We start from the raw sequence: 14,297 nt of genomic DNA on the forward strand, positions 1-14,297 counted from the left end.
ACTACCTTCACGGGAACGCGCAAAATGTAGGGATAGGGCTAAAAAGTAGGGTGAGGGGGTGTCCCAGCCCTAACCACACTAATTAAAACTTTGATGTCGATACGATTTTGATTAATCGCGCAGCTCTACTCAGATCTACGTGTCACTGAAGGCAGGTGAACGTTGACCTGTTGATTGTCACTGCATTGAACAGATCAGTGTGTGGATTCAAAACAATTTTCTTTAGCTAAACTCAAGACACATCTGAAATAATTGTGTGTGTGGTCCACAGAAGCAAAGGTAAAATATTATTACTCACCTTGAGACACTCTCCCTAAAACCTAGTAATCAGGCTGGAAATTTAGGGGTAATAACGGACTCAGATTTGCTACCTAAAATACATTGCCAAAATCAAAGGAATATTGTCTAAATCAGACTTAAAAAGACTAATCCATGCCTTTGTCTCCAGCAGGTTACACTACTGCAATGGCCTTCTCACTGGGCTCTCTAAATGAGCTGTAAGCCTTGGCGTCACTATAGACAGCGATTTAAAATTTGACAAACAAGTCAATGGCGTTTTAAAATCGTGTTTTTATCATCTTCGTCTTTTAGCAAAGGTAAAACCATTTTTATCTTTTAACCTTTTTGAACAAGTCGTGCATGCTTTTATTTCAAGTCGCCTGGACTACTGCAATGCACTTTATGCTGGCATTAGCCAAAAAGCTCTCTCCAGGTTGCAGTTAGTCCAGAACGCGGCAGCACGACTTTTAACAGGGGCCAGGAAACGCGAGCATATAACCCCAATTCTTCTGAGTTTGCACTGGCTCCCTGTTCATTTTAGAATTGATTTTAAATCCTTGCTGTTTGTTTTTAAAGCTTTACATGGACTGGCACCTCAGTATATCTCGGACCTCATCCAAATTTACACTCCTGCGCGCGCTCTGAGGTCCGAGAGCCAGCTCCAGCTCGTGGTGCCCAGGACGAGACTTAAAACCAGGGGAGACAGGGCCTTCTCTGTGGTCGGCCCTAAACTCTGGAACACTCTGCCCCTCCATCTTCAAACTGCTTCCACAGTGGAGTGTTTTAAGTCTCGTCTTAAGCCCCACTTTTATTCTTTGGCTTTTAACACTACGTGAGTTGTGTGGTCTTCTGTCCTCTGTTGTCCTCTGTGTTTTTTTTATAAATTTTGATGTCTATTTTACTGTTTTAATTGGTTTTACCCTTTAAAATCGTTTTTAATCATATTTATTTTTTATATTGTTTCTGTATTGGTTTTCTATTAATTTATTATTTGTTTTTATTCAGTCATTGGTGTAGCATAATATTGTTTTAATATCGTTTTTAATATTGTTTTTAATTTTGTTTTTAATATTGTTTTTAACATGGCTGTGCAGCACTTTGGAAACATTCTTGTGTAAATGTGCTATATAAATAAAGTGGATTGGATTGGATTGGTAAGTACATCCAGAATGCTGCTGATTAGAAGCAGGAAATATAACCATTTTAGTCTAGTGCTTAGATCACTGCACTGGCTTCCTAATGTTCAGAGAATAGACTTTGAAGAGGTCATATTATGATTGTTCTTTGGTCAAAATTTTGCATAGATTATGTTTTATGGAGCATCTTTAAACTGCTTCTGACCGTCTCTTCAGGATGCGTCCTTTTTTAGGCGGTATTATTTACGCACCTTCGATTCGACCGCGTCTTCTACCCGTCAGCCATGTTGTTAGTTTTCAGCGCTTTCATATTAAAGGCCTACTGAAACCCACTACTACCGACCACGCAGTCTGATAGTTTATATATCAATGATGAAATCTTAACATTATAACACATGCCAATACGGCCGGGTTAACTTATAAAGTGACATTTTAAATTTGCCGCTAAACTTCCGGTTCGAAACGCCTCTGCGGATGACGTATGCGCGTGACGTAGCCCGGCGAACACGGGTATGCCTTCCACATTGAAGCCGATACGAAAAAGCTCTGTTTTCATTTCATAATTCCACAGTATTCTGGACATCTGTGTTCGTGAATCTGTTTCAATCATGTTCATTGCATTATGGAGAAGGAAGCCAAGCAAGCAAAGAAGAAAGTTGTCGGTGCGAAATGGACGTATTTTTCGAACGTAGTCAGCCACAACAGTACACAGCCGGCGCTTCTTTGTTTACATTCCCGAAAGATGCAGTCAAGATGGAAGAACTCGGATAACAGAGACTCTAACCAGGAGGACTTTTGATTTGGATACACAGACGCCTGTAGAGAACTGGGACAACACAGACTCTTACCAGGATTACTTTGATTTGGATGACAAAGACGCAGACGTGCTACTGTGAGTATGCAGCTTTGGCTTTTTTTTGCGTATGTACGTAACTTTTTTAAAATATATAAGCTTTATGAACCTTGGGTTAGGTGAACGGTCTTTTGGGCTGAGTGATTGTGTGTGTTGATCATGTGTTTGAATTGTATTGGCGTGTTCTATGGAGCTAGGAGCTAGCAGAGGAGCTAGGAGCTAGCATAACACGTACCGTACCGTACGTGCGCGTCACGTACGTAACTTTTTAAAAATATATAAGCTTTATGAACCTTGGGTTAGGTGAACGGTCTTTTGGGCTGAGTGATTGTGTGTGTTGATCAGGTGTTTGAATTGTATTGGCGTGTTCTATGGAGCTAGGAGCTAGCAGAGGAGCTAGGAGCTAGCATAACAAACACGCAGGTGTTATTATGCAGGATTAATTTGTGGCATATTAAATATAAGCCTGGTTGTGTTGTGGCTAATAGAGTATATATATGTCTTGTGTTTATTTACTGTTGTAGTCATTCCCAGCTGAATATCAGGTCACCCTCGGCTCTCACAGCATCTTCCCTATCTGAATAGCTTCAACTCCCCACTAGTCCTTCACTTGCACTTTACTCATCCACAAATCTTTCATCCTCGCTCAAATTAATGGGGAAATTGTCGCTTTCTCGGTCCGAATCTCTCTCACTTCATGCGGCCATCATTGTAAACAATAGGGAACTTTGCGTATATGTTCAACTGACTACGTCACGCTACTTCCGGTAGGTGCAAGCCTTTTTTTTATCAGATACCAAAAGTTGCAATCTTTATCGTCGTTGTTCTATACTAAATCCTTTCAGCAAAAATATGGCAATATCGCGAAATGATCAAGTATGACACATAGAATAGATCTGCTATCCCCGTTTAAATAAAAAAAATTCATTTCAGTAGGCCTTTAAGTCTACTGACAGATGCAAGTTACAACTATACACTAATTTGTATTAGAAATGGCAACATCAGAGGACGCACGTATGAGCCAGTCAGCCCCACAACAAGAGGATAGATAAAAAGAAGGAACTTATTGACTACAACGTCGGATTACAATGGCGCATATCTCTTCGGGTAAAACGTTACCATTATTGGACATATCCGCTGACGCCACCAATGGGAAAAACGGCACAAATTGGCCGAATTCCAAATGGCTTGTTTGGAGGAAGTATGAAAAAAACAAGATTGTTTTATAAAATATCATGGTTTGATTTAAAATTTTCGGGACTTGCACAGATTCTAAATACACAAAAACAAGTACCCAATATGTAAGAAAAGTTGGTTTTGCATAATAGGTCCCATATTATATATTTTTTTCCTACACTTACAACACTTCCTTGTGGTCTACATAACATGTAATGGTTGTTCTTTGGTCAAAATGTTGCATACATTATGTTTTAAAGACCACCTTAAAGCCGCTTTCTGGCTGTCTCTTCAGAGTATGCCGTTTTGTGGGCGGTTTTATTTACATGGCTCCACTTAGACATCTTCTCCCCGTCATTTTTGTTTTAACATTTTGTTTTAGCGCTTTCATAGCAAGTCTATTGACAAATATAAGTTAGAACTGTACCCTAATTTAAATTAGAAATGGCAACAGCGAGGATGAAAGCCCCACAACAATAGGATTGAGAAAAAGAAGAAGCTTATTGACTACAGCACAGACAACAATGGCGGACGTGCACACATTTTCTGGACTTATCCAGATCCCAAATACACATCCGCAGATAAGAAAAGTTGATTTTGCATAACATTGTGAAAAAAAACACCAGAAAATATGTTTCCTAATAGGTGCCATTTTGGGTCCTTATACACACACACCATAATAATACCCATATGTTGAAGCGTAGTACGTCTGACTACTAGCTATAATGCTCCACATTCCATCAAAGCGGTGAGACTTCGTAGCTTACCAAAGTCGTACTAAAATATGTTGACAGTTTATTGAGCGCTGTGTGTAATGTCCTATATTCTCAATAAAACATCCAACTTTTGGTGTTGCTTGCTTACGGGTACTTGCTATCGTCATTTATTGAACAGGGATCAACTTGCAGTCCACTTGTATCTCCAATGTGTGACTGCCATCTATTGGTCACACTTATTACGCTATGTACCAAATATAATTACTTGAAGGTCAGTAAGCACAACCATAATTACTACGTACATTAGGCGCACCAGGTTAAAAGGCGCACTGTCGATTTTTGAGAAAATTAAAGGATTTTAACTGCGCCTTATAGTTATAAAAAAACGGTATCTATTATTTTAGATTACATTCTTTATTTTTCACTTGCTAGGTATAAATACATGAGTTATTGTATGGGTGAAAATGTTAAACACAGGAAGCAAATAGTAATTGCTGAGACATGGAGAAGGGTTCAGGTTCTATTCGGGCATGACGAATTGTGCACATGAGATCATATTATGTTTTTTTTTTAACATTTTGTAACGCATGTTTAAATTTAAGTATAATATTGACCAATAATCAAACATCATTACACTACTTACAGTTTGTGCACCAAGTGGTTTCGCAGGTCCTGCGTGATATCCTCATGCCAGGTTTTTCTCATTCCTGTGGCGGAGAGAGGCGCTGCTGTTGGCATTGAGCCGACCCCACTGGCATCATTCATCAGGCTGGAAAAGAAAACGACAGACATATTCAAATGATCAATCTTGAACATGACATATATTTGCCTTCATAAAAAAATATAACTGTCCTTACCCCTGGTTGTTCACATTGAGGTGCATCATAGTGTCCTGCAGCAAGTTGCTCTGTTGACTCTGGGAAGGAGCACCAACACCTCCATTAACTCCCATAGGATTTGAGCCTAGAAAGAAAGGGAATAGAATTTGTAGATATTTGCATTCCTTGTGTTTCTCTTTTGAATGTTCCTTAAAATGTCTTTCAGTTTGCTAACTTACCCATTGGATTCATCTGCCTCATACCGGTTTGCCCTTGAAGGCCCTGGTTGGCCATGTTGGGCTGGGAAGGCTGACTCTGGATCTGATTCCCCTGGTAGGTGAGTCCCAGGGCTGCATAGGCTCTTTCTATAGAACTGGGGTCGATCTGACTCGGTGGGTGGAGGTTAGGAGCACTAGGTTGGCTACCGGGGACTGACCCAAGGGAGCTGCTCAGACCTGCACCAGTCGCACCCAAAAGAGCTGTGAGGACATTGGAAACATGTAAGATGATTAGACATAGGACAGATTGATTTGCCAACATGTTTAATGTCTACAGCTTTTACACATAGCACTTAATGCTTTTAGCTAGGGATGCACAACATTTTTCAAGCCGATACCGATAACTTCTTGCTTTTCAAGACTGATACCGATAACTTTGAAATGTAGATTTGACTGTAGTTTGTGGACACAAACAATGGTGGATTCAACAAACTGTACCTGTAGATTTGTCCTAACCAAATATGAATCACTACTATTGTAGAGCTAACGTCACATCCATAAATCAGTGAAGTGAATGTCTTGATTAGGGATAGGTATTGTTTAAATTTTAACCTATACTAGTACCACATTGGTTAAAACAGTGCCAGTACTTATAAAAAGGTGTCCAAATTGGTATATTCATTTTTATTTTTTTTTTAAATCGCGCAAATTTTTGCTAATCTTTTTTATTTTAATAGAATTTTGTGAAATTCAAGTTGAACAGACTAGTAATTTAAATATTTCAGGGATATACAGTGGGTACGGAAAGTATTGATTCAGACCCCTTTAAATTTGTCACTCTTTGTTTCATTGCAGCCATTCGCTAAAATCAAAAAAGTTCAATTTACTTCTTATTAATGTACACTTAGCACCCCATCTTGACAGAAAAAACAGAAATGTAGAATTTTTGAAAACGTATTAAAAATTAAAAACTCAAAAATTGCATAGATAGATATATAGATAGTAGGGGTGTAACGGTACACAAACATTTCGGTTCGGTACTTACCTCGGTTCAGAGGTCACGGTTTGGTTCATTTTCGGTACAGTAAGAAAACAACAAAACATAAATTTTTTGGCTATTTATTTACTAAATGTGTAAACAATGGCTTTATCCTTTTAACATTGGGAACACTATAATAATTCTGCCCACGTTAATCAACATTAAACTGCCTCAAGTTGTTGCTCAAATTAAATAAAATGACAAAACTTTTCTTCTACATATAAAAAGTGCAACATTAAACCGTTTCAAGTCAACTCATCATGCTTAATTTATTACAGCATTTGGGAAGCCTGTAGTTGATTTTTTTTATGAAAATGTTATATTTCTATCAACATGTGATAGCAGGGACCCTGCCATTCAAAACTAGGCTGCTCCATTACTAATGATTAATGTAACTATAGCTGAAAAAGTAGTACAATAGCAATAGGAGAGACTACACACACACACACACACACGCATAGCAAAATGAGCTAACATTACTCGAAAAGCTAATTAGCCTTCACCTCAAGCCAGGACTGCGAGCGAGCTGAGCTGCAGTTTAAGTTTCTAGAACGTCAACGGGCTCATAGTGATGTTACTAGTAGTTGACTGGGAGGTGTTTATTTTAATTTGGGGAGAGTACGCTGCCTGATGCTCACCTGCTAAAACACCTATCTGCTCGACGCTGAAGCACTGACTACATGCGCTCTGAATACGCACTGCTGATTGGCTGTTACCGCTTTGAATACGCACTGCTGATTGGCTGTTACCGCTTTTTGTGTAACCAATCAGATGGTTGTGTGGGTGGGACAATGCTGGGTGCTGAGACAGAGGCAGAAGAAGCAAAGCAGCTTGTTAAGACTTTAGCTTAGAAACTCGTTCGGTACACCCCCTTACCGAACCGAAACCCCCGTACCGAAACGGTTCAATACAAAACACGTACCGTTACACCCCTAATAGATAGTACTTTATTGATTCCTTCAGGAGAGTTCCCTCAGGAAAATTAAAACATGCATGTACATAAATAAGTATTCAGACCCTCAATACTTTGTTGATGCACCTTTGGCAGAAATTACAGCCTCAGGTCTTTTTGAATACGATGCCACAAGATTGCCACACCTATCTTTGGGCAGTTTCCCCCATTCCTCTTTGCCCATTTCTTTTTGCATGTCTCTGTATATTGCTGCATTTATATTTCCCTCTATCCTGACTAGTCTCCCAGTTCCTGCCACTGAAAAACATCTCCACAGCATGATCCTGCCACCATCATGCTTCACTGTAGGGATGGTATTGGCCTGGTGATGAGCGATGCCTGGTTTCCTCCAAACATGATGCCTGGCATTCATGCAAAAGAGTTACCGTAATTTCCGGACTATAAGCCGCTACTTTTTCCCCTCGTTCTGGTCCCTGCGGCTTATACAAGGGTGCGGCTTATTTACGGCCTGTTCTTCTCCGACACCGACGAAGAGGATTTCGGTGGTTTTAGTACGCAGGAGGAAGACGATGACATAATGATTAAAGACTGACTTTTCATACACCGGTAGGCTGGTTATTTTGATAACGTACAGGCGAGCACTTTGTATTACTTTGCACCGTTGTATTATTTGTACTCTGCACAAATGCTGTTCGCCATGTCAAAGATGTGAAAGTTTGATTGAATGATTGAAAGATTTATTGTTAATAAATGGGACGCTTTGCGTTCCCAAACAGTCCCGACAATCCCCTCCGTAGTAGCAGGAACCCCTATATACTACGGTAATTACACATCAAAACCCTGCGGCTTATAGTCGGGTGCGGCTTATATATGGAGCAATCTGTATTTTCCCCTAAATTTAGCTGGTGCGGCTTATAGTCGGGTGCGGCTTATAGTCCGGAAATTACGGTACATCTTTGCCTCATCAGACCAGGTTATTTTGTCTCTCATGGTCTAAAAGTCTTTCAGATGCAATTTGGCAAACTTTGTACTAAGAAACGGCTTCTGTCTGGCCACTCTACCATACAGGCGTAATTGGTGGTTTGCTGGAGAAATGGTTGTACTTCTGGAAGGTTCTCCTCTCTCCACAGAGGAATGCTGTAGCTCTGACAGAGTGACCATCGGGTTCGTGGTCACCTCCCTAACTCGACCAAGATGAATGTAGCAATGTACAGAGACATCCTGGATGAAAAGCAACGCTTCCCATCCAATACTGATGGAGCTTGAGAAGTGCTGCAAACCAGAATGGACAAAGAGTAATGGGCGAAACTGCCCAAATATAGGTGTGCCAAGCTTGTGGCATTGTATTCAGAAAGATTTGAGGCTGTAATTGCTGCCAAAGGTGCATCGACAAAGTATTGGGCAAAGGTTGTAAATACATGTGATTTGAGTTTATTTTTGATAAATTTGCAAAAATGTCTACATTTTGTTTTTTTCTGTCAAGATGGTGTGCTGAGTGTACATTAATGATTTTAGCAAAAGGCTGCAATGAAACGAAGAATTAAAAAAATGTAATTAAAACTTTCCGTAACAACAGTATATTAAATGAGAACTAAATAATAAATCTAAAAATAAAAAATGATTTTTTTGTTTTTTAACAGAACAAAGAATGTGCACAAAACGATTTAATTTAGTTGTAATGTTTGATGCTCAAAATTTGGGGTGTCATGTTCTTGTTCGAGTAAGTGGTGTGTTGTTTTTGTTGTGGCCACTTGCTTGACTTGGCGTTTCCGCGCGGTGCTACCAGTGTAATGAGGGCTGCTGATGGTGTGTTAGGTAAGCAATACTTTTGAAAAAGAGTGTCAGTCTGTCAGTACGCTACATAACTAACAAGAAAATTAAAATTTTATCGCCGAACACTTGTTGCAAGTAATCTGAATTCACTTAACACCGGAATAAGGCACCGTAGTTTCTTCTTTTTTGGTGGGGATACTATATAAGGTTTGATTTGTTGAAGCCAGGTGTTTTTTCTATCCTCGCAAGTGTCTGCAAGTATACTAATTAAAAAATATTATAAATAAATATTCTCTATTAAAACTATGTGTGGTGTCTCAAGGTGATCTTTGATCACGTTTGCACAGCTGTTTTTATACCTAACCCAGCTAAACATTCCCAGAACGTTGTGATTACGTTACCTAATGGCAATGCTTTAAGTCTGCATATTAATTTCATAACAAATTGAAGAGGGAAGTTCGCCAAACATGCAAAAATACAGTACAAACTGCAATAGAGCTATATTTTCAAGGTAATTGCCAATATGTTATATGGATGCGCTCGTGCACATACACACTCCTACATAGACACACATGCACACGTTACAATGCTTTTTTGCCACACAGCAAAGCGTTGACTGTGACGTAACAACCATCTTTTGTACAAAAAAACACTCCAGTTTACATTGATTAAAGCAAGGTATGACAGATAACTTTAACTACTTCAACAACACCCCGCCCTCACCATACCGTAACGACAATGCAAAATGAAGTATAAATCATAAAACATTGAATATTAAGAGCGTGTGAAAGTTCGACTCTAACCTTGTTTACTTCCCTGACGATTTCCTAAAATGCGAAAAACATGGGGAAGTGTGGAGAGTGGGTTTTGCGTAGATTAGCCGTCATGCACTCTAATGGATTTATTTATGTGTAATTTTAAATGACGTATACGTGTTTTATAGTGTCCATAAAGTTTGATAAGTATGATGTGTGTTATGTGCGACCGTTATGATTGGGTCATATAAATTGATGCTTTGCTCACATTACTTGAAGATAAACTTGGTGGTTGTCAACTAGTAATTCCATTGATATCCACATGAGGGCAGCAAAACTCCCCTGATATTAAATCAACCTGATTTGCAGAGGGATCAATGTCAGCGCGGATAAACGGCAGACAATCTTCTTGTTAAACTTGTGATGTCTTGCAGGCCGCACTGAAGCTTTTGGCGAGTCTCACTTAGCGGGGGCCTTAGTTTGGACACCCCTGGTATACATGGTTATCTGACCTTTTTTTGTTATCTGACAAACGGCGTGACGTCATAGTTATCGACCATATAATTATCGGTTTAATAATTATTGTGCACCCCTAACTTTGGTTATAACTATCGTTATGATCAATCTTGTTACTGTAAACAAATTGTGAAGGGAGAACATCACATAAAATTTAAAAAAACAAAAACATGTACAAATACTTTTTGGTCAGATACAGACACTCACACTGTGGGTTCCTCTTGTCTCCAGCATTCTTCAAAGGCAGGCAGACTGGACAGTCATGTCGAGTGCAGTTTTTCCAGTGGGAGATGATTTGCCTTGATGATGCACAGTGAGCGACTAAGAATGAAAGGGAATAAATTAAGGTTTGTTTCTGTGGTGTTTAGCGTTCCTCATGTTCTTAAAACTCATGTTTCATGCTTCAGTTTTCAAACTGAAATAATATACATCCAACACAATAGTACCATGGTTTCAATAGGTGCCACTTTTCGTGGGATTCAATTTTTGCCAAAAGTTTGTTCTGGTTTTCGTATACCGTCTCGGTTATCGTACGACCAAACATTGCACCTAACAAACTGGTCTGTTTGCCCATCTATCATTCGGCAGACTTCAGTTCCTAAAACTGCTTGCCTCGTGTCACACAAAACAATGTTTGGCTTGTATTTTTCACATCAACCTACATTTCATGAGACAGATCTGCATTTTTCCACCGAAGCATATCATAAAAATGAATCAGGCCAATGTATGAATGAAAGGTTTGACAATTTCTGACAGTTGACGTGCCTAGTTTAAGTGGCTCCAACTTTTGCTCAGAGCAGATGGTAGTCCTACTCCCCAAGATACCTACCCTTTTTCGTCTCTTGTGGTATTTAACGGCCGTACATACCACTGAGTGTCTCTTTAGTTCACCATTTTGCAAAACAAGCAGCTCTACTTCCTCGTCTTCAGTGCCAGAAAATGTAAAGCAACGCACAAGGACTGTGGGAATTTCACAGAATTCCACAGGAAACTATAACAAGGCAGTACTACTATGACTATGGAAGCACCAATCACTGCGGTCATTCCGCACGGAGTCCACTTCGCCCAGAGTACGCTGGACTTTAAAGTCTGTGTGCACCTTTAGTTTTGTAGTGTTATTAATACAATGTGTAGGTACAACGGTGTTAGTAACTTTCTTTATTACAAAACATGCCTGTGCTAGTCTGCTCTGAACTCCCTACCCAGAACACTGTTGGTGTTAACAGACTTTTTGTGTCTTTTTACGCATTGAAATCAGAAAGGACGCGCATTTCCAGAAGTCCGTACGTCCCAGGGACGTGGATTTTATTTTATTACCGAACCTGCCTTCTCTGGGTTAAAACTCTGGTTTGCTTGTTTTTTTTAATCGATTATCGCTTTCCGCCAGTGTGTGTTTATAATTGCACAGTCAAATGTCCGTCATCGTTTACTGCGTTTTTATTGGTCGACTTCAAAGTAATGAACTTTCCAGTACAATTTCTTAAATTTTGATTCGCCAAAAGTTTTATCAATCACAAATACTGCATTTCCGGTATTAGGACTCCCGCGTGTTATTGTTTTCGTCATGGCGAGCAATAAACCCAAGAAGCAAAGCTTCAATGAAAAGTGGCTTCTGGAGCCACTTTTCAGCAAATGGCTCACTTATGAAGATGGAAAGATGTTTTGCACGCCATGTAAACGGACTAATAAAAAGAACACCTTTACGACCAGGTGCACTGATTTTCAAACATCCAGCCTCACCAGGCACCAAAAAACATGTTACACCTTTCCTGCTTGTCAGCTCCCAGACTGTGGTCGAGGAGCGCAGGGGAGACATTCCCTCCAGGGCCGATATATTGTTGGGGGTAACACCCTCCACTTTACCCGGCAGTGGGTCCCGACAGTTCCGCTCTTTGGTCGGAATGACGAGGCTGTCGATTTGTTACAACTCTTTATTTATGTTTTCCACAAAGCCAACCGGACATCCACTATGCTATTAACACTCCTGAACATGCTAGCGCTCCTTCTCCTAACTTGCCCACTCACTTAGAAACACGTCACTCACCCCACATATTGCCATTCTTAAAGGGGAACACAGCTTATGGCCATCACGAAGCCAGAGATGAAATGCTAGAGGCATTGAGTGCCACTGTATTAAATGACATTGAAACTAACTTGCAAAATTCTAATCTTGTTAGCATTATTTGCCATGAAAGTGTAGATGTAGCGGTTTTTAAACGACTGATGATCTACATACAGGGGAGAATAATCCATTAAATGTGTTATATGCATGTATGCCCTGGCACACAATTGTCATAATCTGACCAAAGCAAAAAACTTTTTACACTTTTATACTGAAATAAATACACCAAAAACGTATTAAATAAAAATATAGAAAAAAATACCTGCAGCGGTGCGGTTTAGATCCATGAAGGAAAGAAGAAAGTGAATGAATGTTGATAACTTAATACATTTACATATGCATACATTTTTTTTTCTTTTGTATTTTTTTTTAATGAATTAAAAACGAAATTTCGTAGCTCGTTGTTTATCCTGCACTACAACGAGCTAATGCAACGAAATTTCGTTCTTATCTGTACTGTAAAGTTCAAATTTGAATGACAATAAAAGGAAGTCTAAGTAATGTTTATGACAACCTTTTTCCAAAACACAATATAGAATGTGAGATATAATAGGATAATGCATACATTTATCATTTGTTTTCAAAACGGTTACAAAAAAGTGGGACACTAAAATTTTACTGCGGGACCCCATTTTTACGACTTAATAGGGTCTATGGGACACCATCACTGGTTGACTCTATAGTTCTTTGCAAACCAAGTTATTCCTCAAACCCTCTGTGCTTTTCGTCTAATAAGTACAGCTGCAAAATAGGCCACAATGGGGCCAAAGAAAGTTGCATGTGCAAGCCCTTTAAAAAAAGAAAGTTAGAAACTGCACAATTACCGGTTATCAAATTTTAATTGTGATCACGATTTTGGCCGCTACGATTAAATTAGGTAATCGTCGGCGATATTAACATTTTAAAAAACAGGCTCCGCTGCATATCAATTGAAGTACTTTCACAACCAACAGTCAGCCAACCACCAGGGGGCGACCAAAAGATGGTGAACTCATGTGAGAGTGAGTAAGAGTGAATGAGAACTGAGGGTGATTGACAGTCACCCTTGATCAGCTGGTCGCCTGTAGCTCCAGAAAATATTAGGAAAAATATATTGTTACGTTGGTGTCCTCCCCTCCCGTAGAGTGACCAACAGGTACGCATTTTAAGCCCGGAGCACGCCTCACCGTGCTGTAGGCACCCTCCCGCTCGTTCCCCCAAAACCGAAAATGCTCTTGCACGTATAAACCAACAAAAGTCACAAAAAGTTGGACGGCAGAGCTGCGTTGGTGTGCACACTTAAAGTATCAAGTTGCGGACACAGGTTAAGCATTAAAAACACTTCCCTTCATCCTTAAACCACCATCGTTTGCCTGATAATAATCCAAATAGAGTTATAGTTGCTCACAGAGAGGGCCCCCGCCACCGGCGCAAAGCCCAGACAAACAGCTACAAAAGCAAGGGTGCCCAAAGTACAGACAGTTACATCAACCTTGCACCGAGGGACCCCATATCCATCCACCTCTAAGAGACACGCATAAATAATGGCTGTAATTACGTTTTATTTGGCTTTAGACTGTGAACAGTACACTCTGTTCCTTGTAATATGTGCCTTTTGTGCATAATCTTATTTTTTCACTTGTTTGTACTTTATGATCGCAGTCTGCAAAGGCAAATTTATTTTTAGTTAGCCCTTTGTCTTTTGTACATCTTATTTTATAACTGATTAATTTTTTTAAAGTTTAATTTCGAAATTAAAGTTCACATACGGTTTGCTTAAAAAAGAAAATGCTATAAAAATGTTTTACATAACAGTAAATAATCATGTTCAATAATCGTTATTTCAATATTGATAAAAAATAATCGTCACTATTATTTTGACCATAATCATGCAGCCCAATGAGAAACTATTGAATTCAGTGCAAAGGTGGCGTCTGTGTGGTTTCCCTTCCCTTTCCTCCTTCTCCACTCATCGCTGTCTTCACCAACAAGTCTTCAATAAAA

The 14,297-nt window shown here is 39.5% G+C and overlaps 1 protein-coding gene across 6 annotated transcripts in view; it reads right to left on the bottom strand.

The window, feature by feature from the left end:
- Window positions 1-14,297, bottom strand: part of ep300a (E1A binding protein p300 a) — a 76,134-nt gene that overhangs the window by 45,690 nt on the left and 16,147 nt on the right. For 3 of the 6 annotated variants that reach the window (XM_062056167.1, XM_062056168.1, XM_062056164.1), the window contains exons 5-8: window positions 10,400-10,513; window positions 5,218-5,457; window positions 5,018-5,123; window positions 4,804-4,929 (exon numbers count right to left, since the gene is read on the bottom strand). In XM_062056167.1, the coding sequence (XP_061912151.1) occupies window positions 4,804-4,929; window positions 5,018-5,123; window positions 5,218-5,457; window positions 10,400-10,513 (586 nt within the window). Of the gene's footprint in view, window positions 1-4,803; window positions 4,930-5,017; window positions 5,124-5,217; window positions 5,458-10,393; window positions 10,514-14,297 lie in introns of all 6 variants that reach the window. The other 3 variants (XM_062056166.1, XM_062056165.1, XM_062056163.1) reach the window with 1 other exon arrangement.

Source organism: Entelurus aequoreus, linkage group LG08 (genome assembly GCF_033978785.1).
Source record: "Entelurus aequoreus isolate RoL-2023_Sb linkage group LG08, RoL_Eaeq_v1.1, whole genome shotgun sequence".
Classification (NCBI taxonomy): Eukaryota; Metazoa; Chordata; class Actinopteri; order Syngnathiformes; family Syngnathidae; genus Entelurus; species Entelurus aequoreus.